At 44.7% G+C, this 27150-nt stretch overlaps 1 protein-coding gene across 6 annotated transcripts in view; it reads right to left on the minus strand.

Annotated features, from left to right (window-relative positions):
• Positions 1-8866: 8866 nt before the first annotated feature.
• LOC128742053 (uncharacterized) overlaps positions 8867-27150 on the minus strand; it is a 47341-nt gene continuing 29057 nt past the window's right edge. For 5 of the 6 annotated variants that reach the window (XM_053838249.1, XM_053838258.1, XM_053838275.1 and 2 more), the window contains exons 4-6: positions 11058-11263; positions 10689-10994; positions 8867-9461 (exon numbers count right to left, since the gene is read on the minus strand). In XM_053838249.1, the coding sequence (XP_053694224.1) occupies positions 9354-9461; positions 10689-10994; positions 11058-11263 (620 nt within the window). In that variant the 3' untranslated portion in view covers positions 8867-9353. Of the gene's footprint in view, positions 9462-10013; positions 10532-10688; positions 10995-11057; positions 11264-27150 lie in introns of all 6 variants that reach the window. The other variant, XR_008412245.1, reaches the window with a different exon arrangement.

Raw genomic sequence — 27150 nt, forward strand, 5'->3', positions numbered from 1 at the left:
CCTGAACATTAGCTATATAACGGTTGAATAATCTACTGTTCAAATAAAATGTTTGTTGGGAACAGTTATGCAGTCAAAAAGCTGATAAACAACAACCTGCAGTATAAAACGCCAGGGATGCTAATAAACGGCTGATTTACTGCTTATTTTAATGCTCATTGGTTACTTACTTTAGTGGCAACGGTCCGTTACCGATCCTGCGCCGAACGAATTATAGTCCTCCAGTACCGTCGGTCCTGGGCTGCCGTTCTCCAATCCCCACGAACACCAGCTGAACGTGCATCGTCTTCGACAGCACACACCCACCGGGTGCGGGGTCTGCCTCGGAGTCTACGGCCTCTTCCTGGTTCTCTGCTGAAAATAGTTTTGGCTACTCTTTCATCGGGCATTCTGGCCACGTGTCCAGCCCACCGCAGCCTGCCACATTGCACTACCGTCACTATATCAGCATATTTGTATACTTGGTACAGCTCGTGATTCATGCGTCTGCGCCACACTCCATTTTCCATTTTGCCACCAAGTATAGATCGCAGAATTTTATACTCAAAAACCCCAAGCACTCGCCGATCAGCTTCCTTTAGCGTCCATGATTCGTGTCCGTAAAGGGCCACCGGGAGGATTAGTGTTCTGTAGAGCGCCAGTTTTGTGCGAATTTGCAAACTACGGGACTTCAGCTGGCTACGTAATCCGTAGAAAGCCCGATTCGCGGCTGCAACTCGTCGTTTCACTTCGCGGCTTACATCGTTGTCACATGTCACGAGTGTACCAAGGTATATAAATTCCTCCACTACTTCATATCGTTCCCCATCTAACTCCACCTCGGCACCAACACCACTTGAGCTCCCACGTTCCCTACCAGCAACCATGTACTTCGTTTTGGCGGTATTAATGGTAAGTCCCAATCTCGCAGCTTCCCTTTTAAAGGGCCTAAAGACCTCTTCTACTGCTCTACGGTTGATTCCGATGATATCGACGTCATCCGCAAAACCAAGAAGCATGTGAGATTTCGTGATGATAGTTCCATTCCTTTCCACGTTTGCTCTTCGTAATGCACCTTCCAAGGCAATGTTGAATAGCAGGTTAGAGAGTGCGTCCCCTTGCTTCAGTCCATCCAACGTCACGAAAGCAGCTGAGGTCTCACCCGCTATTCTAACGCATGATTTGGATCCATCCAGCGTCGCACGAATCAGCGTAACTAGTTTCGTCGGAAAACCATGTTCTAGCATTATCTGCCACAGCTCATTTCGTTTAACTGAATCGTACGCCGCTTTAAAGTCCACAAACAGATGGTGTGTCTGCAAGTTGTACTCCCGGAACTTGTCTAGCAACTGGCGCAGGGTAAACATCTGATCCGTCGTGGAGCGACCCTCACGAAAACCAGCTTGGTACTCGCCGACGAAGGACTCCGCTAACGGTCTCAGTCTGCAGAACAGGATACGGGAAAGCACCTTGTAGGCAGAATTGAGCAATGTAATTCCTCGATAGTTTTTACACTCCATTCGATGTCCCTTTTTGAAAATTGGGCAAATGAGGCCATCCAACCACTCCTCCGGCATTTGTTCTTCCTCCCAGATCCTGACAATGATCCGGTGGATTGCTTCGTACAGCCGCTCGCTCCCCGCTTTTAGAAGTTCAGCCGGGATACCGTCCTTCCCAGCAGCCTTACCGTTTTTCAGCTCACTGATTGCCTTCTTAACCTCCTCCTGTGTTGGTGGCTCCACAGCTTGACCATCGCTTACAATTTCTATCCTGTCCCTGCTGATCTCCTCATTTACCTCTCCATTCAATAGTGTCTGGAAGTGCTCCTTCCACCTGGCTGCTACCGCCGTTTTGTCGGTAAGCAGGTTGCCAGCACTATCATTGCACATCACAGGCATGGCAAAATTCCTGCTTCTCACCGTTTTATAGAAACTCCGTGTGTCGTTGCTGGCGTATCGCTCCTCTGCGCCGGCAAGCACGTGCTCTTCGTACTCGCGTTTCTTTAGACGATGGATTCTTTTTTCCGCCGCTCTAGTCTCTCTGTATCTCTCTCTGTTTTGACGCGTTGCCGCAGTGAGCATGCGACTCCTGGCCTGGTTCTTTTCGTCTGTCACTCTCTGGCATTCGGCATCAAACCAGCTGTTACGCTGTCTTCCACGCGTCGTGCCTACCACCTCTCTCGCTGTTGTTTGGATGGCACCATGGATGTTCCTCCACAGCCCATTTACATCTTCTTCTTCTTCTACCTGCTGTTCTGCGATTCGCTGGTGAAGCTTCCTGGCGTACTCCACTGCAACGCCGTCTGCCGTTAACCGCTGGATGTTGAAACGCAGCGTCCTTTCAGTGCGAGCTTTCGCCGTGTTTGACAGCCTTGCGCGAATCTTACTCACTACGAGATAGTGGTCAGAGTCGATATTTGGTCCACGAAAAGACCGTACATCGATAACATCCGAAAAGTGTCGACCGTCAATCAAGACATGATCGATCTGAGAGCTAGAGTCTCCATTTGGATGCCTCCAGGTTTGTTTCCGAATATTCAAACGTGGAAAGTAGGTGCTACAGATGGCCATTCCTCTGGCCGCGGCAAAATTTATGAGCCTCAGACCGTTATCATTGGTCGACAGATGCAGGCTATGTCTTCCAATAACTGGACGGAAGAATTCCTCCCTCCCGATCTGCGCGTTTGCATCTCCGATGATGATTTTCACGTCATGTTTTGGGCACTCTCCATAGGTCCTCTCAAGCTTGTCGTAAAACTCGTCTTTAGCATCATCGGATTTATCATTTGTCGGTGCGTATAAGTTGACTAGGCTATAGTTGAAGAATTTGCCCTTAATCCTCAACACGCATATACGGTCATCTACGGGCCTCCACCGGATAACTCGTTGCTTTTGTTTTCCCAACACTACGAAACCGACTCCATGTTCAGCTTTCTTACCGCCACTGTAGTAGATGTGGTACTTAAAAGAAGTGCCTGCAATAGGGTCTACTGCACGGAACTCCCTTTCTCCGGAATTTGGCCACCGAACTTCCTGAATAGCAGCGATCTCCACTCCGAGTTGATGCAGCTCTCGAGCAAGCAAGCCAGCCCGTGCCGGTTCATGGAGAGTTCGGACATTCCAGGTACCAAGTTTCCAATCGTTATCCCTTAATCGTTTCCTTGTCCCTTGCCGTGTCCTATACCGATTGTTCCGTCCTGAATTTCTTTGTTCATTGTTCGTGGTAATTGAGTTTTCGGTATACTACCTCACCGGGGTCGCGATACCTACATCCCGCTGATGGGTCTGCCATCTTAGGTATAGCTTGCGGGATACAGCATTTCATATTCAGCCGCCCGTTACGAGACAGACGCTGTGTGAGCCGCCCCTCACCTGGAGAACAGGCGCTCTAGTTCGCACCTCCTAGCTTAGCTGCTTCAGTAAGTACGTGAAGCATTTCCGGGTAAGGCCATCGACCGTCATCATTTGACTTAGATCTGCGTGGAGGCGCCAGGTGGGAGCTTGAGAGAGCCAGAGCTATGTTTGACGCTCCTTCCAGGTAACTCTCTCCATTTCATACCCTGCTTATTGGTTACCTGGGATATATTTACTATTTTAAATGTGTCCACCTCATCATAACAGCTCTTGCCACATCCCGCTTAGGGTACCGCCAGAGTGCAAGCGACAAGCGACGCGACGCGACCTTTCTTGCTGTAGTTATACGCACAGCCCTTTTTCGCCCGAAGCAAGACTTGTGCATTTAGCAACATGAGAGCGAAGTCGTGTCGCGTCGCTGTCGCGTTTACTCTGTATGTGCAATGTTCTGATGTTCAGCAGTTTAAACACGATTTTTTGTGTGTAAAACCCACAAAGAACAGGCCGCAGGTAATTGACGAAAGTGTGTAAAAGGCACGGGGTAAATCACTTTCTGCATAAATATTCAACACTAGTTGAGTCTTGGTCATTGGCGGAACTAGCGCTCATTTCTAGGGGGGGCTACAGCCCCCGGAATTTTTTTCAACCGTTTTATTTCGTCAGCATATTAAAATTTAACCCTTTATATAAGGCAGTGGCAACTATATTGCCACCAACAAAAATTTTTTATTTTGCTTCTATAATCATATTGATGTCATTATAGTCGTACAACAAATATTTTTCGTAGGTGACAATTTAATTGCCACGGCCTTATAAATGGTTAACCCTTTATATGCACATTGATGCCTGGAATCTTATAACAGTCATGCAAATAAACTTTACTCTGAAGTTTTTCGTACCTATATAGTTATCTAACTATTGGTTTTTCAAAAATTAAAAAACTTAGTCAACCTTTCTAGGGGGGGGCTAAATCTTTTCTAGGGAGGGCTTAGCCCCCCCTAGCCCCCCCTAGTTCCGCCAATGGTCTTGGTCCGGTCTGATTTAACACCGACCATATATCGCGACAAGCAATTGAGTTGAGCAGGCGAGTCGAGCAGTCAAATCAAACAATCGAGTCAAGCAGTTGGGTCGGGCATTCGAGTTGAGCAGTCCAGTCGAGCAGTTGAGTCTAGTAGTCCAGTCGAGCTATCGAATCAAACAGAAGTCAAGCAGTTAAATCAAGGTGTTCAGTTAAGCAGTCCAACCGAGCAGTTGAGTCGAGCAGTCGAGTTGGGCAGTCCAGTCGAGCTGTTTAATCGAGCAGTTAAGTCGAGTAGTCCAGTCGAGCAGTTGAATCGAGTAGTCTAGTCGAGCAATTGAGTTGAGCAGTCTAGTCGAGTAGTCGGGTCTAGTGGTTCAGTCGAGCAGATAAGTCGAACAGTTGAGTCGAGCAGTCTAGTCGAGCTGTTGAATCAAGCTGTCAGTTGAGTCGAGCAATCAAATCGAGTAGTCTAGTCAAGCGGTTGAATCGAGCAACCGGGTTAAGCGGTTGAGTCGAGCAGCCGATTCGAATAGTCCAATCAAGCAGTTGAAACGAGCAGCTGAGTCGAGCGCCGAATCGAACAGTTGAGTGGAGCAGTCTAGTCTAGCAGATAAATCATGCTGTACAGTCAAGCAGTTCAGTCGAGCAGTCGAATCGAACAGTCCAGTCGTGCAGCTCAATCGTGCAGTTAAGTCGAGTAGTCGGGTCGAGTAGTAAGTCAAGCAAATGTGTCAAGCAATCGAGTAGTTAAGTCGAGTAGTCCGCTCGAGCAGTTAAATCGAGCTGTCCAGTCAAGCAGTCAAGTCGAGCAATCAAATCGAGCAATCTAATCGACCAGTCCAGTCGAGCAGTCTAGTCAACTAGTTGAGCAATCGGCAGTCCAGCAGTCGACCAGTGAGGTGGCTGAGAATACAACCCATTGCTACGAAAGCATGACGTCCTGTCAGGAACCTGTTTTTAGTTACCGATAAGCCTCTTATGGCGTCCTGTCAGAGACCTGGTTTTTGGTACAGACGGTAGATAATCTACAGACGCGCAAAAAGTAAAATTACCTATTCGGCAACTCTTTTTTTTTGTTTATTTTATTTAAACAGTTTTGGCAACTAGTCAGAATTGGTTCAATCTTTCTATATTCAGAAGTAAGTTGCGTGAATCGCGAGATATCCCAAGTAACAATTTCAGGAACATCTAAATTTGGTGATTGTATCAAGCTTCAGGCTAATTAATAACTGCTTTCGAAGCTGCAATGAAGCTTAATAGAAACTTTTTTGCACTTTTAAATAGCCAATTCGCGCAATGCTGGCAGTTCTATTTTTAGAACGAGAAATAGTTTTGCAATCTACTTTTCCAGTCGCTTAATCAACCTGTAGGGAATGTGTCAGGCAGAATAAGTTGGTTGGATAATTAATCCAGTTAGGTTATAAATGTTTGTACCATGGACCCCGGTTCGTTTGACCGTTTTTATTCTGAACACTTTTTAATTTGAACCCCGTTGGTTTGCACGACGTACAAATTAAAAATGGTTCAAATGTCATTCTCAACATGGCATCATTTGCTTATGCGGACAATGCACATAAACACTTACTGGTCTAGCATGTTTAAACAGTTTCACAATCTGTTTCCCAACGATTACGATAGAAATTCGATCGGAGAATGAAATATTTGCTGCTTGCAACTGCGAACTAAATCAAACCATCAAAACAATCACAAAGAGCAGGGCGGCCAGTTTATACGAGTTTCAGCATATTTAGGGTGGCCAGTTGTTCAAATTAAAAAGCAACCCCGTTAGTTTGCATGAGGAATCGTTCAAACGAACGGGGGTCCACTGTATTCCTTTCCGTGTTACAAAATGGTGTTGGCATATAGATCTTGTTTACTGGTATGAGTGTAAGAATTCCTCTGCATGTGTGAACGAGATCATGCATCGTGCGCACAAAATGCGTGGCTCAACACTCTCTTGTCTGAGCAGAACAGAGGAAAGGAGAGCGAATCGTTCGTTTCGAATTGCGGTTGCGAGTTTATTAAAAGCGTTGCGCGAAACAAGAGAGGCAATTTTTTGGATGATGTAAGCTTGGACGGACGTGTTTCATCGGAGTTCGAAAGTTGTGTCGATGGTAGATTTGGAGCTGAATTATGCTCCAAATCGTGAAAATTCCAGTCATTAAAAGGAGAGACACGACACAACCCTTCATCAACCTTTATGCAGCCAAAAAAATCTATTTTTAAATTTAAAAAAATGGAACGCGTCATCTTTATTTCGCCTTCAACGCGATATTTTTAGTTTCGAATAACTTTAATTCGTACAAATAAGCTAGCTAATTAAAAATATGCATGTCTTTTTTCCGGGAATCGATCCCACCATCTTTTGATCCATAAGCACTCACCGTATGATCCGCCCCATTTGCATCTGCAGAACAGACAGTGAGAATATCTTTACACCAGAAGCCTAGCCCGTCTAGCGTGAAGCAGTCGATAATGTCGATAACTGACAAACTTTTGCTGTCAGCCGAATTGCGAAATTCTATGATCTGACAGTATGTGTGCTATGAGCCGAAAGAAAACTTGGTAGAAGTTTGTAAAGCCACTTTAACACCCTTAAGCAGACTTAAAGTAGTTTGAAAGCTGTGAGCCTAATGAAAGCTTCCACTCTACATTTTAACACCTTTAAGCAGCCGTAAAACGGTTTGACGTTTATAGTTGTTTAGAAACAGATTGTTTCGCAGAAAAATCCGCTATTAAGCTTTTTTATCAGCTTTTGGGAGTGAACTGGTTTGAAAATCTTAAAGTAGCTTAAACATCGCTTATTTAAACACCATTTGAGTGCTTACTTGATGCAGCATTGATCGCCTTAAACCAACCCGTAAACAGCCATTGCTCTTGCAATTCAGCTACCGTTGTTACTTGGGCAGTTGTTTAAACTAAGTGTGAAATCCAACCAATTGGGTCCTAAAATTTGTGATAAAAAGATGATTTTTTTAGAAGGAACGATAAAGCTTCCCATTATGACTACCAGAGTATAGTTTTTTCTTTTTTAAAAAGATGCAGAGCACTAAAAAATTAAAAAACAAAAATATTGTAATTTATTCTCCCTTGACATTATAGATCTTCCTTGACATAACGAAAATAACACGTTTCTGGCAACAATGATAACTTTTTCTCACTGGCAACTCTGGTTTGACATTAGAGCAGCTGATCGTTTTGACAGTTACAGCTTCGCAGTTGTCTCTTGTTCTTGTCTGCGTTTTGCTGGTCGTGAGGAAGTGGAACATCAAATTTGTACTAGTTATCGGATAAAAGTTTTGATTCGGGCAATGTATTTCAATCCATCGATTCACGGTGCTAGACTTTGCTCAAATAGTTTGCGCTAATGACTAAACGATGTCAAACTGATGGCCAACAGTATAATCTCGGTACAATCGACCCCGCAGAACAGTATGAAAAAAAAAACGCCAACCGAAACTGGCACCGTATTATCAATCAGATTGGTATGTTCTGCTACTCCGATGTGAATCAGCAGTAGGGCGAACGGCAGACCAAAAATTTCTGTGCGTTTCTAACCAAACACGGTCGCATCTCGATGGCGAGTGTTGCATCCGAAAACTGAAGCCATCCACGCTGTGACCAAGTGCAGTCACTACGCTTATTGCTGATTTTGACAAAGGCCTTAATTAAACTGAGATGACCGGAACCGGAAAATGAGCTGTAAACTCAGAAAATGTTTTAGGTCGCGATTGCCAAGCCATTTCCTGACTTTGCAACTTTTGACTTTTTGACACACTATCACATGAGCGTGAAGGTAAACAAAAAGTTTTCCGTGACATTTCAAGACATACTATGGTTTCTTTTTATAATTCGTGTTGTCTAAACACCGCTTGACACAACCATGCACAACTATAGTTTGTCTATATAAGGTTGCCCAAATGTTTATTTTTTGTTCAAAATTTCACAAAATTAAAAAAAAAGGTTTTTAACGGCAATAGCCTAAAAATATAAAATTGAATATCAAAATATTTGTTCCTAACCCTAACCTCATCGATTCAAGCTAAAAACGACATAGGGCTTTAGGACCCAATTAAAGCGGAGAAGATCAAAAACAAATTTACCGTCAGTGCAGCGTTTTGATCAAACCCCATGCAGCAACAACTCGGGATGATGACAGATGCTGGCTTCGCACCCTGTGAAGTATCAACTTACCAATCCAACGACACCCTGTCTGCGGTTTGCATGCAAGTTTGCAACAAACGATTTTGTTTTTATTGCGTGCCGTGCCCGTTTTCAACCAAAGATTCATTTTTATTGATTTTCCGTCGAAAATATGTAGTTTTTCTCCTGCGTGCTTCTACGTTTTATCGTGCAATTGATTAATCATATTTCTCCCAGTGAAGAGTGTAATATATAGTGGGGAAATTCCTAAAAACCGTAAGTATTCCTGCCTAGCCTTGTTTTGTGTTTACTGTGAGGATTTCATTTAAAAATGGCCGATTGGGGAAAAAGAAAAACAACCTGCTTGTATAGAAGGCTCTTTATTGAAATCTCCACTTGGTAAAGAATAATAAATAACACTAACTTCGTTCGATTACATGCTGTTTAGCTGTTTCAAACTTAAATACTTTTCGTTTATATGCAATCAAAACTAGAAACTTAATACTTTCATTCATTCAACCCTTGTTTTCACGCTTAGATATTATAAAGAGATATCCGCCAACTCGCTGCTCCGTCAGCTGCCCACAACCCGAGTAGAACGATAAAATTAATCCAATTTACAGGTTTGATTTTCCTCTCCAGGAATGTCGTTCCTTGGCTCTAAGTTACGCTTTTGTATACAAAATTCGAACGATTCCGATTCCGTTTACGTTTTTTGTCTTTCCTGCCCCTGCTAAAACTTTGTACTGTCCTGTCCACTAACTCCAACACTGCGATGTGCCACACCGAAATCACTGGTCACCGGACCACCGCACGAACGTGATGAAACGAACCGAAAAAGCTTGTGTGGTGCGGTCTCAGGCGGATGGGATCGATTCAACGGAAATAGCAGCCGGTACCGGTCGCAGAATCAACCGTCTGCGATCGAGCGTCGACTGATTGCGGTAGCGGCTGGCAGAGTAGCTCTGGAATGATCAGTAATAAAAACCGAACCAACGTGGTCAATGTCAATGGTATAATGGTACTACGAAGCTGGTAGGCAGGCAGGCTTAAGGAATGGAAACACAAACCACCACCTAAATTAAGTGCGATTGATTTATTTGGGAGACACAGTCGTTAGTCGGTGTGCCAGATAAGAGCTTGATAAAATAGGAATAGGTTGTTTGCAGTTGTGTTGTATGAGTTTGGTATTTTACGCGGAGCGGAGATAGTCGAAAAATTTAAGCAGATTAAGCGAGTTTTATAGGCACTATATGATAGGGTAAAGAGAAGAAGAAGAAGCGAATGATGATGACAAAGGGATTACCCTTTCACGGTCAAATCAGAAATTAATGATTGGTAATCAATTAGTAGGGCGTATTATTTACAGCTCACGTCCCGTGATAGCGACGAGAATGTACCTTTCCTTACTAGCGTTTTTCACCGTTGTTAGTCATCAGCGTAGGTTGTTAGCGGGAGGGAGAGCAGAGTTACTGTTTGTTTGAATTATTACTGTCACGTACGAATGATATACTCACGCAGTAGGAAATCACCGGGCGGGCGGAAGACCGCGAATTGAGGGAAGAAACACGCACATACACAACGACACGCTAAGTAAAACCGCCAGTTATGTGGAGGTCTAACATCTACTAAGGCTACAGGTATTCCAGTCTAAACGTTTACCAAGGATTATATGTGGGTATTCGCTTGTTCGTTCGGGTTTGGCACATCCATCTATCTTATCGGCTACTGCAATGGTTATATTTGTAAACTATTCTCTATCAATGATAGATACAATGTTTGCTTTTAATTCTTGTGATAATTTCAGATAATCTTCTTCTTCTCTTTTCTACTGTTGTTGCCCGTTGAAAAATTTGGTTGATAATTTTGATCGTTCAAAAAGTCGTAAAACAAACTGTTTGTTTGTTGATTTTGTCGCGTGGCTTTTGTTATCGATGATGGGATGAGAGATAAAATTTTGAAATTGTGCAATTGATTGATTCATTTACTTTTTGTCGTGCATCGAATGATGTTAATGTATGCTGTAAAAGTCGGTCTAGAAAAATAGGGAAAAGAAAATAAAGGAAATTTGTTAGTTGATGGTTTGCCTCCCCTGGTTCCCGCTCACTGAGGCGAAATTTCCTTCCAAACCACACGCACACATACGCAAGTACGTTCTAACATAAGTACTCTATCAAGCTAGCTCAGTTTACCTGCAGGCACTTGCAGTAGTTGTGGTCGAAGTAAGAGCCACTTGTGCACTCCTTGGGGTCGTTGCATTCGCACAGGCACGTGTCTGGGTTCCACTGCTTGATGTCCTGCTGCTGTAGGCACTTCGATCGGTCATCGTTGTTCACGCAATCACACCGACAGTTACGAGCATTATACCGCTGCAAGCTGTTGCAGTGTTCTTCCTTAACGCGACACTGACAGGCACAGCCCACGTGCTCCTCGATCAATGCCAGATCGCGGCTTTTAAAGCGGGTCTTTACACCGCTGACGTACTCAAGAACGTTCACCTGTCGTTGAGTATTTAAATTTAATAATTTAAATCTCATTCTAATAATTAAAGGCAAACTTACGGTAAATGTCCTGGTGCGGGTCGATGTGGGCTGGCACGAGAGTCGCTTCGAAACGCAGCAGCCACTGCAGCGCTGTACCCGTGTGCACGTTGGGCTGTAGATCAGTCGCGGATCGCTGTTGTTCTCCGGTCGTAGACTAACGATCGTCGGTTGGGTGTTGCACCCGGCTGGCTTCGGTACCTCTCCGGCTGATCGTTCTCCAAATCCTGCGCGGAAGGGAAAGAAATTTTACTGGTTAGAGATCCTAGTAATCCATGAATCGCTATCGAATTGTCGGCTATCGGACGTCATTCTATTAGGTTATAGGCAATCTGTAGTTGCCATAGTAACAAGTTAAACAAAGTGAAAATTTTTCCGAATATCAATTCAGCATTCTCCTAGAAATGGAATTAAGTTTGATTTGTGCAATAAAGATTGCAATTCGTTAGTCAACCACCAAGCAAGATAGACTGTTCTCGGGTATGCCGATGGAAGAAAAGCGTATCGTTTTCTGGACCCCAAGACGAATTGTCTTACATACTATTATTGATGTCAGATCATAGCAAATTTGGCTAGCAAACGAGTAACAGCTATTCATTCCTGGTTTGTCAGTAGATGGTAATAGATGTAAATACATTAGACGTTATAGTTTGAACAGTCTTTCATTCAAATCAAGACACAACAAATTGGCGACGAGGATAAAGCCTGCAAAATTCCGGAAGAAATTAAAGAAGCGATCCTGCGAATAACGGAGTTACTTCAAAAATTGGCGAAACCAGCTCCAGCACGAATTAATAACGAACAAGTTCTCGAAAATCTTGCAAACAACATTACCGAATTTTCGTTCGATCCCGACAACGGAATCACTTATGACCGGTGGTACAATCGTTACAAGCACCTTTTCGAAATTGGACGAGCCAACAAAGGTACGACTCCTGTTACGAAAATTGGACACGCCTTCGCACACCCGGTACATCAATTTCATCCTTCCGGAAGAGCCAGGTATGAAAAGTTTTGACGTTACCATAGCAACCATAGCAAAATTTTCGACACCCAGACAACCGTGTTCAACAAACGTTACCAGTGTTTTTTACAACTATTGAAGTCCGAAGCAGACGACATCATCAGCTACGGAGGGAAGGTGAATTGCGCCTGTGAAGCTTTCGAATTTGCAAAACTTACGATAGACCAATTGAAATGTCTGATTTTCGTTTGTGGTCTCAAAGCGCCACGCTTTGCAGACATACGCGTTAGACTACTTGTAGCGTAGAAATTGCTTTTGCCACAAAAAACGAGAAGCTATTTGCGCTCAGTGCGTAAATCGCCACAGGACTACCCCCCCGATCAAAATCCTGCACACACACTACGGCCCATAACGCAAATCGCCGAGGAAAGAACGTCAAAAAACCTGTCGTGGTTAAAAGTTGGCACCATTGTAGTAAGACTTGGAACGTGTTCGGACGTGAAAAATAGGAGGGAGGAACTTCTGCTTACAAAAGGAAGCGATAATCAGAACTTTCCCGTGCGGTCCCGCTCGTTCTATTCTTCTTTCGTGTGAATCATCGGATTGTGCGAATTGGCCACGTCGGTCGGCCGTTAACGTCGAACGGTTGAGTAATCCCCGCGGTACTATCGAAGTGCGAAAGAGTGCCGTTTGTGCGTGTTAAGCTGTTCAGTTTTCTTGGTCGGTTGGTTCCGGTCGCCCAACGCGTCTGATTGCCATACAAAAGTTCTCAGTTCGAGGATTAGTGATCGCTGGCGCCAGCCAGTAGCAGAAGAATCACCTGCTTGGCCAAGTAAAGGTGTATCTCTATACGTTGTGACTAAAAAGGAGCCAAAATCAACGATAAAAGCCATCTGGGTGCGACATTGCAGACAAGGTCGCCATTCTTGTGAAGGAAAGCGGCTGTCTTTGGGCCCAAGGTTCAAGGCCAAATCGTCGAACGGTAAGTGGCAAAATCAAGATAAGGCAAGAGTTCTCAACAATGGCGCCCAACTAAAATCGAACCGTTCAAGTTAATTAAACCCAGTGGCATAATATTAGACATTTTTCGCACAAAATGGAGATCGAACCATTGCACTTGAGTGAGGAAGAACTCAACTATGAGTTAACCTTACGTAAAATAACCGATTTAGGGCAAACTACTAGGAGGGTCAAATGCGCGCGATTGCACAGGGCTTTTGAAGAAGACATGAGGCAGGGTTTGTTTTACTCAAACGCCGCTCATGTGATGAATGATGCTACCAATTTAGACATTTGTCAATCTCGGGTCAGACTTTTGCTAACGCCGATCGACACGGCTATTAAAAAACACGACATCGGGTTCTTAGATCACGCTAAATCGCGGCTTCATCATTATCGCAACCGGTTAATACGTATTAATCCACTTCCTGACGCGCTTCAAAAGAGTTACGAAAATATCCAAGCAATTATTTCCTCGGCATTAGACAATGTAAATGCTGCGTTAGATTTGTCAAATATAATTCAGTCTGGTGAAAATAGTGTACATTCAGTGCGTGCAAACGTGACAGGTGATATCTTACAAGCGGAGCAGGTCAACAACTCGGTTCAACGCCCAGTCCAGGAGCGAGGTAATATCAGTTTAACGCAAGGAACAGTGACGACAAGATACACCGGGGCCATTCCCAAGAGCGTGCAGGGTCTATGGGCAAACAAGCCACAACACGCAGCAACTGGCGCGGCAGATCATTCAGAGAAATCTGGTGAAGCAGCAGCACTACCATTAACATCATCACCGGTGGCAAAGGGACGCGGTCGAGGTCGTCAAGCTGCAACAGAGTTACCGCCGTGGAATCCCACGTTTGGAAACAGCCAGCGGGAAAGACGCGATCCACAGTTACAACATCCTTGGTCGAATTGCGACATCCCGAAGTCCACTCCCCCGCCGGCCTATCAGGAAAACATACCACCACGCTTGGAGAACAGAGAAAGAGGTGACGTGGCGGAACATAATCCCTTTCATGAAGAACCGGTTCACCAGGTGTATGCACCGCGCACGGAAAACAGAAGGTCAGATGATTCCGCAGAATTCAACCGTCTTCGAGATGAAATGCTTAGCTACCTGTTACGTCGAGACCGGCATCAACAAGAAGGACCTAGAAATCCTAAAGCAATCCACAATTGGCCTTTCAAGTTTCGCGGAGAAAAAGACACAACGTCGCTGAACACATTCTTAGATCGCGTGGAATGCTTTGCGCGATCAGAAGGAGTTGCGGATGACCTGTTGTTGAGATCTATAAAACACCTTCTGCTAGATGATGCAGTCGATTGGTACGGCAGAGCTTTTACGGAAGGCACATTGGGATCATGGAGCGAATTCAAAGAGCAGATACGTCGTGAGTTCCTACCCAGCAGCTACGCACAAATTCTGCGAAACGAGGCCAACGATCGTCATCAAGGAGGGAACGAATCTTTTGCAAAATTTTATAGAGACATATCCACCCTGTTCCGGTTTATCCATCCACCGATGTCAAACGAGGAAAAGTTTTTTATGGTGAAGAAGAACATAAACACAGAATACGCAACGGTAGTTGCTGCCGCCAGACCACGAACGCTTAAAGAAATAGCAGACGTCTGCAACGAATTTGATGAAACCAGAGTGTTACTCAATCGCTATCGCAGAGCACCCATTCCCCACCATGCATTACTCGAACCAAATTTTGCCACCCCGTCTGTGTCGCAGAAAGAAAGAATGCAGGGCGGAGTAGGCCAATATCATCGGTTCGGCAGAGTACACGCCATGGAATCATGGGATGATTCGCAGAGTATGCAATTACATAGCACTCCGGAAAATGATTCAAACGCGCAAACTACTGTCGAAGATCAGACATGGTCGCAGCAAATAGATATGCTTTGTCAGCAGGTGAACGCGCTTAGGGGCCGATTTGATAGGAGAAACCAACGCAACATATCAGGTCAAGATCTCCGACCCCAACAGCTCGCACAACAAGGGAAACAACCATCTCAAGTCGCAGATGCACCAGCACCGCGCACACACCAACCAACACAAACGGTAGACAGATCCACGGAAAATTCAGATCATACACGGCAGACCGCGTTGCGTTGTTGGAATTGCGAGGAAGAAGGCCACCGTTTCATGGACTGCCCAAAACCTCAGGCCTTGCTGTTCTGTTACCGTTGCGGTCAGAAGGGGTATTCACTTCGAAGTTGTCCAACCTGTCTATCAAGTCAGGGAAACGAGCAGGCAGGGAACCAGTAGTTGAGGGACCTGTATCCTTGCGAAATTTTTACGATCCCTCATCCTTCTCAGAACTACAGCACATCGATTCTATAATCATCAACACAAATGGTGACAATCGCCCTCATGCGGTGATTTCCGTCCTTGGAAGACAGCTGACGGGTTTGCTGGATAGTGGTGCAAACTGCTCCCTGATAGGAGGTGAAATGGGCAAACTCGTCGACGAATTGCATCTTAAAAGAGGTTTGCTTAGGGGAGGCATACAAACAGCAGATGGTACAAAGCATAAAGTTACTGAATTTGTCATCCTACCGGTAGCTTACAACGGTCGTCACGAATCTATCCCCATGTTAATCGCTCCTTCGTTACCGAACTGCGTCATCCTTGGCATGAACTTCTGGAACGCTTTCGGCGTACAAGCCGTCTGCAACAAATTAAGCTTGTCTCTAGACGATCAAGACCTCTGCGTAGAACCGATGCGAGAACTCTCCCAGCAACAGCAGCAACATTTGTCGGCAGTAGTATCAAGATTTCCAGTGAGCAAAGAAGAAAAAATTGGACGAACAAATATGTACACTCATAAAATCGATATCGGCGATGCTAAACCGCGAAAACAACGATGCTATCACATGTCAAAATACGTGTTAGATGAAGTAAACAAAGAGATTGATCGCATGCTGGCGCTGGACGTCATCGAGGAAGCGATGTTCTCTCCGTGGAATAACCCGTTGGTTGCGGTAAAAAAGAAAACAGGACAGTATAGAGTATGCTTGGATGCGCGGCATCTTAACTCGATCATGGTCAACGAAGGCCATCCAATTCCTCAAATAGCGTCGATAGTCAGTAATCTCAGCGGATGCTTCTATATTTCTTCCATCGACCTAAAGGATGCCTTTTGGCAAATGCCTTTAGAGAGCAGCTCCCGATCAATGACAGCGTTTACAGTTCCTGGACGTGGTCACTTCCAATTTAAAGTAGTGCCTTTCGGACTATGCACAGCCAGTCAAGCCCTAGCACGCCTAATGACACATCTTTTCGCGGACTTGGAGCCGCAAGTATTTCATTACCTGGACGACGTAATAATTTGTTCACGAACCTTCGACGAACACATCGCGATGTTGGAAAAGGTAGCTAAGCGTCTCCAGCAAGCAAACCTAACAATCTCTCCGGACAAGTCCAAATTTTGTCGTAAAGAACTCAAGTACCTCGGCTACATCCTGAATGAAAATGGATGGAAGGTGGACGATGAAAAGATCAGCTGCATCGTGAGTTTTCCTACGCCGCAGAACAGGAAGGATGTGCAACGATTTCTCGGTCTGTGCAACTGGTACCGCAGATTCATCAAGGACTTTGCGTTGATAGCCGTCCCATTAACAGAGTTAACGAAGGCGAAGAATAAATTCCGTTGGACGATGGCGGCAGAGGGCGCTTTCGTGAAGCTTAAGTCAATGCTGGTGTCTGCACCCGTGCTGGTGATGCCAGATTACTCCAAACCGTTTCTCATAGCGTGTGATGCTAGCGACGTAGCGATCGGAGCCGTATTAGCACAGGAGATAGACGGCGTAGAACATCCCGTGGCATACTTCTCGCAAAAACTGTCCACTTCCGAACGCAAGTACTCCGTCACGGAGAGAGAATGCTTAGCGGTCATACGCTCAATCGAGAAATTCCGAGGCTACGTTGAAGGAGTGAAATTCACGGTATTCTGCGACCACGCCGCTCTGTCCTATCTTCGATCAATCAAAAATCCGACAGCGCTGATGTGCCGATGGATTCTTCGTCTCAATGCGTTTGATTTTGAAATAAAATACCGGAAAGGGTCATACAATGTGGTTCCGGACGCACTCTCGAGGATAGTAGCGACCCTGTCTTTCTCAGCACACAGTAGCGAAGATGACTGGTACAAGCAGTTGGCCTCAAACGTAGAAAAGCAACCAGACAAGTTTCCAGATTTCCGCATTGTAGCAGATGAACTTTTTAAGAACTGCAAGGTAAAAGATGAATTGGGGAACACCACACACAAATGGAAGAGAGTAGTACCAAAAGAAGAACGGGCTCAGATAATGAACAAATTCCACGATTCAACCACGGGTGCACACTTAGGATTTCACAAGACGTTGCAGAAGATACACACGAATTTTTACTGGCCAAAGATGCAAGATGATATCGGAGTGCACGTGCGCAAATGCAAGACATGCAAAGCTAGTAAGGCTCCAAATATCTGTTTGACGCCCCAAATGGGAAGTTTGAAGCCCGCCAAAGTTCCATGGGAGCTCATCTCGATCGACTTCGTTGGTCCGTTCACACGCTCAAAGCGTGGAAACACAGTCATGCTCGTCGTCGTAGATTGGGTAACAAAATACATCGTGGTGCACCCAATGCGCAACGCAGATACAGCAAAGATGATTAGTTTCCTCGAAAACGAAGTATTTTTGCGATTCTCAAGACCAAGAATCATTCTTTCGGATAATGGGAAGCAATTTACATCCCTTGCGTTCCGCTCGCTTCTCACGAAACACAACATTTTGCACATGGCTACAGCATTCTACTGCCCCATGGTCAATAACGCAGAGCGAGTTAACAGGGTTTTAATCACTTGCATCAGAACACTCATTAGCGAAGATCATCGCACATGGGATGAAAACTTACCGTCAATCGTAGCAGCCATCAACAGCGCAAAGCACGAATCATCAGGAGTCAGTCCTCATTTCGCCAATTTTGGAAGAGACCTGATTTTGCACACTGATTTGTATAAACAACTGGAACTCAACACTACCGAGGATCCCAAACTCGCTCAGAGCCTCCGGCTATCAAATCTGAAACGTGTTCATGAATTCGTTAACCAACGGATTAAAGCCTCCCACGAGAAGTCGAAGCAACGATACAACTTGCGGAAACGAGCAGTGCAATTCGATATTGGTGATCTAGTTTGGCATAAATCGTTCGGTTTGTCATCCAAGGTGGATCATATCAACCAGAAGCTAAATCCGAAGTTCATTCCTGCAATTGTCCGGAAGGTCCTCGGTACCAACCTTTATGAGTTAGAAGACGTGATCTCCGGGAAACTAGGAAAATATCATGCGAAGGATATCAAGGCGGATTAGAGAACACTCTTTACAGCTATGTCAGCAAGCGAAAGCTTGTCAACTATGTGTTAAACACCAAGAAACACCGTTTGCCGATCGGGACAAATCGTGCAGTTGGTCAAGGGTTCGATGAGTAACAACAACAACAACAATATCTACCTCTCCCCTTGACCATCGACGTTCAGTAGAAAATAGCGTAAATCTACCACACGCGTGCCGTTATCGGATCGAGAGAAACCGGACCTGGTTAAAGCGGAAAGTAAGCGATAAGCCGTCGGCCATCGAAAGCAAAATGTAGTCATGAAACCTGAATATTGGTAGCAAAAAATTCTTCCTAGAATCGGTTAGAGTACATTAGTTAATCTGTTAGGTCATCATCGTCACTTTGCATCGAAGGGGCATCACCACGAAAATTTCTTGTCAAAAGGAACGCGAATCAGGGGCGCGGACGCTCTGAAGCCCTGGCTTAAAGAGCTTAACCTCTGTCTTGGGCTCGTGGTGATTGGAGAGCCTAAATTCTCTCATACCCCTAGGATACGACGCGAAACAAGTCGAGCCAGTTAAATTAATTGTTAATTTTGCAGAATAGGCATTATTTGTTCATTCAATTTATATGCATTAATTGAATAGAAACATAGAAAGTCACTACCTTAGTGGAAGCACAAATGTACAAAGAAAAACTGAACCAGAGATCTTCTGGCCGGGAAACGCCGGCACTTGATTACAAAATTCTGAGCAGAGGTCGTCTGCTATTTTAGTATTTGGCAGTTTAGTTAGCGCTTGAGCTCAAGATTTGGAGAGCAATTGTTTAGCTCTCAGTTGATTAGTTTAGTTATATTGAGCAATCGTAATCGGTATTCTCTGGTACACTTCTGAAAGGAAGTGATAGTTTTAGAAATTTTTCGTGAACCGCTTTCTGGGTAGGGTTGTGTAGCGTAGAAATTGCTTTTGCCACAAAAAACGAGAAGCTATTTGCGCTCAGTGCGTAAATCGCCACAGGACTACCCCCCCGATCAAAATCCTGCACACACACTACGGCCCATAACGCAAATCGCCGAGGAAAGAACGTCAAAAAACCTGTCGTGGTTAAAAGTTGGCACCATTGTAGTAAGACTTGGAACGTGTTCGGACGTGAAAAATAGGAGGGAGGAACTTCTGCTTACAAAAGGAAGCGATAATCAGAACTTTCCCGTGCGGTCCCGCTCGTTCTATTCTTCTTTCGTGTGAATCATCGGATTGTGCGAATTGGCCACGTCGGTCGGCCGTTAACGTCGAACGGTTGAGTAATCCCCGCGGTACTATCGAAGTGCGAAAGAGTGCCGTTTGTGCGTGTTAAGCTGTTCAGTTTTCTTGGTCGGTTGGTTCCGGTCGCCCAACGCGTCTGATTGCCATACAAAAGTTCTCAGTTCGAGGATTAGTGATCGCTGGCGCCAGCCAGTAGCAGAAGAATCACCTGCTTGGCCAAGTAAAGGTGTATCTCTATACGTTGTGACTAAAAAGGAGCCAAAATCAACGATAAAAGCCATCTGGGTGCGACATTGCAGACAAGGTCGCCATTCTTGTGAAGGAAAGCGGCTGTCTTTGGGCCCAAGGTTCAAGGCCAAATCGTCGAACGGTAAGTGGCAAAATCAAGATAAGGCAAGAGTTCTCAACATACTTTCCCGCATTGAAACCGAAACAGCTGAAGCACCTTTTACTGGTTAAAAATCTTATCGAGCAGTATCAACGACTGGTCAATCTCAAAGCGGACACCACATCAATCGAGCAACCATCAAGTTCGAAGCAAACGGTGTACACAGTTCGTGATAAAGATACTTCGAAGAATAACTCAACGACTGGTAAATCTCCACGCACACCTTGTTGGCAATGCGGTCAAATGCATTACGTTCGCGATTGTCCGTTTTCGAGTCATCAGTGTAAGACATGCAACCGTGTTGGCCATAAGGAAGGCTACTGTAGTTGCATTTCCAAGTCAGCTAGCAACTAAGTCAGAACAAGAGGGAAAAAAGCAATGCAGGAAAAAGGGAAAGCAAGCCAAATCAAGAGGAATTTTCGTTATGAAGTAAATCGCTCACCAATCCAGCAAGCGGAAGTTTATACCGATCAGCATTAACGGTGTGAAAACCAAACTTCAACTCGATACAGCAAGCGATATGGCGGTAATTTCGAAGCAGACCTGGAACAATTTGGGTAAACCTGCAATGAATAATCCGACGATTGAAGCAGTCAACGCATCAGGTCAGCCACTTAAACTAATCGGCGAGTTCCAGTGCGAAATCCAGATCAACGGTAAAACCTATCAAGGAAGATGTTTCGTCACAACGCCTCCAAACCTCAACCTTCTGGGCATTGATTGGATAGAAATGTTTGGACTATGGTCGGTTCCCATCGACTCCATCTGCAATCAAGTACAAGTGAAAAGCGATCAACAAATTCTTGAATTCCGAGCGAAGCATGCAGACGTTTTCAAAGACTCACTTGGACACTGCTTCCTACTCCAGAGGAAATTTTCGCCCAACTTAATGGCAGCACCGTTTTCAGGATCATCGATCTCTCAGACGCATATCTACAACTTGAAGTTGATGAAGAATCAAAAAAGCTTCTCACCATCAATACGCATCGTGGTTTGTTCCGATTTAATCGCCTTACTCCAGGAGTGAAGTCAGCTCCGGGAGCTTCGTCATCGACGTCATCGTGTTTGGGAAGGATATGAAGTCGCATGCAGCATCACTCAATTAGCTTTTTCAACGACTCAAGGAGTATGGGTTTCATGTTAAAGCTGAAAAGTGTAGGTTTTTCCAACCACAACTTCGTTACTTGAGACACATCGTGGCTAATCAAAGCATCCATCCAGATCCTGAGAAAGTATCTAGGCGCCATCAACTTTTACGGAAGATTGGTACGTAACTTACATGAACTGCGTCATCCTATGGACCAATTACTGAAGAATTAAGGTCAAATTATCAAAGTTACTGCTAATGCATTACGACCCGAAATTGTGGCTGCAGATGCATCAAACACTGCATCAAAGTCATCTTTCACAAGTTTCCCGATGACAAAATGAAATCTGTGCAACATGCTTCAAGAACGCTTGCACCAGCAGAACGTAACTATGGATAACCTGAAAAGGAGGCACTTGCGTTGGTTTATGCAGTAACAAAGTTCCATAAATATTTGCTTGGACGTCACTACACATTGCTGACTGATCACAAGCCGTTACTGTCCTTTGTTGGTATAGATCAGTCCTTGAGTAGCAGTATACAAGAAAACTTTGAAAACTGTGTCATGAATTATGATTTAATGCTTAAAAACAATGCAGCCAAATTAATAGACGATAAGATCCTAAATAGAAATCGCAGTAATGGATGGTACACTAATGAATTAGCACAGATGAAGCAAGAGTGTTCAATTGAATAGAGAACATAGAAGACATAAGACACAACATAATTGGAATAAGTATATTTTGGCCAGGAATATCTACTCTAAAGCAATTCAAGATGCGAAAAATAAATCTATTCAAAAGGAATTCGATGGCAAGATGGCAAAAAAATGTGGAAAACTATAAAAAGACTCAAGTCCTAAAAGTGTATCTACTAGTACAATAATATTCGATGGGATAGAGAAATCGGATGAGCAAACGGTGGCCAAAAAATTTAATGATTATTTCATTGATAGTTAATGCCAGATACAAAACAGTATACGAACAAGCTCAAATATTAGCGCAACCCTACATCACAGACAACGTGTAACCGGTGCATGTCTAGATTTGAATTCATCTCAATGACACAGTTATGTGACATTGTTAAAGAGCTGAAACAAACGGCAGGAATTGACAATGTGTCCACTAGAGTTTTTAAGGATACGTTTATAGAAACAAAAGACATGTTATTGAAAATTATAAATACAAGTTTAGCAGAGGGTTTGGTGGTTTGGTCCCAAGATCATGGAAAGAATCAACCATAGTTCCAATTCCGAAAATTAGCAACACAAAGAATGCAACAGAGTACAGGCCTATTAATATGCTAGAGCTCCAAGAAAAAAAAACTTGAAATTGTCGTCAAAGGACAATTAATGGCTTTTATAAATTCACAACTGCTTGATGTTTTGTATAATATAGGAATTCCTGAAACTTGCGAAGGTGAAAGTTACGAAATATCTCGGATTGCACGTAGACGAAAAGCTCAATTTTTCAGAACACGTAGATAACGTAATTAAAAAGATAGCTATAAAATATGGAGTATTGTGTAGAATAAACAGATATTTAACGTTTTGGTCTAAGCTTACATATGTAAAATCAGTTATATTACCCCATTTTGATTATTGCGCAACGGTGCTATTGTTGGCGTCAGATACATATGCTCCAATGGATGTCAGTGAAACAACGAATAATCTACAATAGTGTAATGTTCATACAAAAAATGAAACTGGGGATATTGCCTGAGTATCTTACAGACGAAGTTCAGTTTGGCAGAGATGTACATAGACACAATAGTAGGGGAGCTGCTGATTTCAGATTGCCTCAATTTTTTAAACATACGACTCAGGGATCGCTTTTTTATAAAGGTCTTCAAATATACAACAGATTATCGTTGGACGTGAAGTTTGCAAGAAATATGACGCAGTTTAAACGAATGGCAATTGTGGCAGTTAAAAGTCAGTTTTAAATTAAAGACAACACATGAATATGAACATGTTGTGATGCTGAATTCGACTTGATTCGTGTAATCTGAAGTCTATTAAGGTAGAATGGCTTAGATATGAGGGTTGTTGCTATGTTGCTTGCAAAGGCAAGACAAGCAAAATAGTATCGGCAGTCTAGCCAATTAGAAGTAGTCAAAAGAAGTAGTAATACTATGATGGACATACGCGGGAGAGTGATGCAACAAGTCACACTGATTAGATAAATAAAAATGTGGAAAATGTGTAGAAATCAGTTTCAAATATCCGAGAGATAAACCGTCCCAACCTCCCACTTCAAAGATGCGTATGGGGTGGAGGCAAGGACCAAGAAAGGTCTGGTCCATCATAGAAAAAAAAAATTTACAGCGTAACCTGATTCTTCGACAGCTCGATGTGAAGACCGCATGTCTTTACGGACATTTGAATGAGGACCTGTATATGAAGCAGCCGCCTGGTTTCATCGAGAAGGGTAAAGAACGGCTGCTGTGTAGCAGCTTCGCCGTAGCATTTATGACCTTAAACAATCAGTCAGGTGCTGGAGCCAACGTCTACACAGACACAGAGCCCTACTGGTTTTGTGATTTTGGGCAGAGCGGAACGGATCTGAGAGTTTATCTGCTCATTTACGTCGACGACATACTAGTCGCTTGCCTGCATTCTTCGGAGATTAACCATGTGACCAATGCATTGAGTGCAAAGTTCGACATTCGATTTAGGAGAACCAAGCTTCTTTCTAGGTCTGGAGATCCAGTGGCTTGACGGGAAATACAGTATTTGTCTGGAGAGCTACATTAACAAAATCGCTGCGAGATTCGAGCAACAGGACGATAAGACTTCCAACAGCCCGATGGATACTGGGTATATTTTGTCGATTGATACCAGTTTCCCATTCCCGGACAACACAGCCTGCCGGAGCCTCGTAGGTGCCTTGCTTTACGTCGCTGTTTCTGCCCGCTGCTAGGATTCAACGAAATGTAGCGGTGGCACATGGTAGGGAGGAGTGTTGAAAAGTACACCACATCCGGCAGTCTACATCCGTGTGCCCCTCGTACTGCGTACCTCTGCTAGGTCTACCTACCAGAAAGGATATCAACCATATGCTAAATTAGATGATGCAATCTTTGTTCATATTTCGTCAACGTTTCCAGATAAATCACGTTTTTATCTCGTCTAATCCGATTTTCGCCAGAAATGCGAACATCCGAGCCAGATTGATTTCGAAGCTGGAAGCCAATGAAAAGCAAGAGACGTAGGTTAAGTAACTCTGGAGAACCTTGTGGAAGAATATCAAACTAACTAACGCTACTGAAACAATCGTATGTCGCCGAAAGCTACGCGTAATCTTTCGAAGCCGAAGGGGTTAAACCCCTCTTGTGGGCTGTTAGAGAGCCGTGAAGACAACAGCCATTAACAGCGTAGCGGACAACGTCTAAGGCCGTGTTAGACGAGGAACACCAGCAGATATTGCCTGAGATTAATGCAGCGTTGGTGCTTATGCTGCGTAAAGTCACCCATCAGAATGTCAATCGACACAAACAGAAGCGGAGACAGCAAACCCGACGTTTCTAGGAGAAGAAACGCTACCTGGAGCAGTGCAAAGAACTCGAGCAGCTGTATCGCTTTCACGACACACGGAAGTTCTATCGGAGACTCAACGAATCTTGCAAAGGCTTTGCGCCGCGGGCCAAAATGTGCAGAGATAAGGATGGAGGTATTTTGACATACGACCGAGGGGGGATCGAAAGCTGGAAGCACCACTACGATGAACACCAGCGTGCAGGCGGAACCTCGCGGCAGTGGAAGAAATAACTTCATTGGTGCAGTAAGCAACGGAGATGTTCCACCCCCGTCAATAAGCGAAGTTAAAGAAGCCATCCAGTGGACAACAAAGCAACCAATAAATTCATGGCAAGTAGTCAAGCCGGCTCCATGGAGGGTCGATCTACAACGGACCAAATAGCTTCACCTTGCGACAGATCCTCCAGAAGTGCCATGAATTCCGAGTCCCCACGCATCATCTGTTTGATTGATTTCAAAGCCGCATATGATAGTGTAAACCGATAAGAGCTATGGAAAATTCTGAACCAAAACAACTTTCCGGGTAAGCTTACTAGACGTATCATGACATGGCAGATAAGGCCAGCACTGTATACCCGCGGAACTGGAAACCCGCGGTCGTGGACCGCATTAGATGGAGGAATTACGTTATGCAGGCTTTGTCATAAGACATAAGGCCAAAAGTAAGTAAGCTACATCGGAAGCAAGCGGACGTTCGTTAGCTTGGCGGATATCGCTGGAGTCAAACTGTACTTAGACGACATCCTTATCGCAGGTCGCGCTAGGCAGGAGCCCGATCGGAGCCTCCTGTATGATGTTCTCGAATGTATCGAGTTTCTGAGACACATCGTGGACAAGGACGGCATTCGAGCTGACCCTTCGAAAACTGAAGCTATCGAAAAGCTACCGCCTTCGAAGGATATCAAGCAGATGATGCAACCAATTTAAGTCTGATATTTTCGAGGACAGCTGTCATAGTTCGTTTCATTAAGGAATAAGACAAAATCCATTAAACTAGGCCACGTAGAAACCGGAGGCCTTAAACTACAAGCAGCTAGACGGCTATTAGGAGTTAAGGCAATTTATAATTGAGGGGGGAGGTATTAGAATACCTAGTAATCCTTGAATTCAATTAGTCAACATACTTGTAACCCCTTTATTCCGTGCCTTTATTCTACCGTTGCTATCAAACGTTTTTGTATTCAATTTGCTTTATTTACTCTCTTGTATTACAGATGACTCCCCCCGACGAAGTACTGCAGCAATATTTGGAAGCTTGTTCCAACGACGCCAGTCGGTTGGGCCACCAGCTGGCTTCGAATGCCGTACTAGAATGGAATGGCGTAACGATTCGATTCGGAGCAAAAATAGTAAAGTTCCTTCGACAGAAAATGCACACTGGAATGGTACAAAGTTTCACCGATGCCAGCACGGTAGAAGCATTCGAAAACCGTCAAACTCATGCTTCTACGTAAGTTTCCACTATATCATCAACCACTAAATACGTTTATATTTTACAAAACTTTTCCTCCATTTAACTAGCAAAACAATACCGCCGGAAAATTTCAGCCTCTCTGCAGGCACCTCCCGAACTACGGCAGAAACGACGGATCTCGCCTCGCAGCAAAGTACAAGCAGTCCCAAATCGAACAGCTCAACTCGTGAAGATTCCGGTTTTGAGACACCCCCACGGACACTTCCGGCAGCCACACATCCACCGGCACTGACAGTCGGCCGTCAGTTCCAACCGCTTTCGAGCGACGACGACGACGACGACGAAGACGGTGAACCATCAGCTGTCAAACGCATCAAAAAGTCGCCCTCTCCCGCGGACCATCATCACCGACAGAATGTCTACTCAGAACTGCACTATCTCGAGGCCGTCGGTACCGTGCGTACGGTTAACGAAAGAAAACATCGTGGTACTCGTACCACCCACCACATTCCTCGGAGAACACAGCCGGCTGGGGACGGCTTGGATACAACGCCCCCCACTCCGCCCAGTACCAATCCGGTCGAAAAAAGTACCCGCCTTAAGCTTTCCTATCGAATGCATCAGCACTCGCGGGAAATTCAGTTCGCTCTCATAATCTACGAAGATCTGTCCCACCGTTCTACGGCTGTCCGGCGAAACTTGTTCGCCGAAGAAACTACGGAACTTGAACATGGCAGGGCCTCCGGATCATCTTCCCCTCTACGACGACAGGAGGATAGCACGGAACTTTTACCACTACCGGAGTCACCACCGGACGACGGTGGCGTACCTGGTGGAGACCTAGCAACCCTAACACCTCAACCTCCTGCTACACCATTCAAACGGCGCCGAATAATCGGTATGCGGTCGTCCCCTCGTCGAACAACATCCGGGATCGATGAAAGCAGTCTAGCTAGTCCTACCAGCGCGACCGCCGCTAGCGGCAGCAGCCTCAACGAAACAACCGTACAACAAACGTGGCCTCGAAAGAGCCAACATGCCGCAGCAAGAAGCCCCGGCGGTGCATCGGCAGCCAAAAGTCGTAAGTTATCCGATGTTTCCACAACCATACGAAAACCGTTGCGGTTCTAGATCTT

The sequence above is a fragment of the Sabethes cyaneus genome, chromosome 1 (assembly GCF_943734655.1).
Source record: "Sabethes cyaneus chromosome 1, idSabCyanKW18_F2, whole genome shotgun sequence".
In the NCBI taxonomy this organism is placed as follows: Eukaryota; Metazoa; Arthropoda; class Insecta; order Diptera; family Culicidae; genus Sabethes; species Sabethes cyaneus.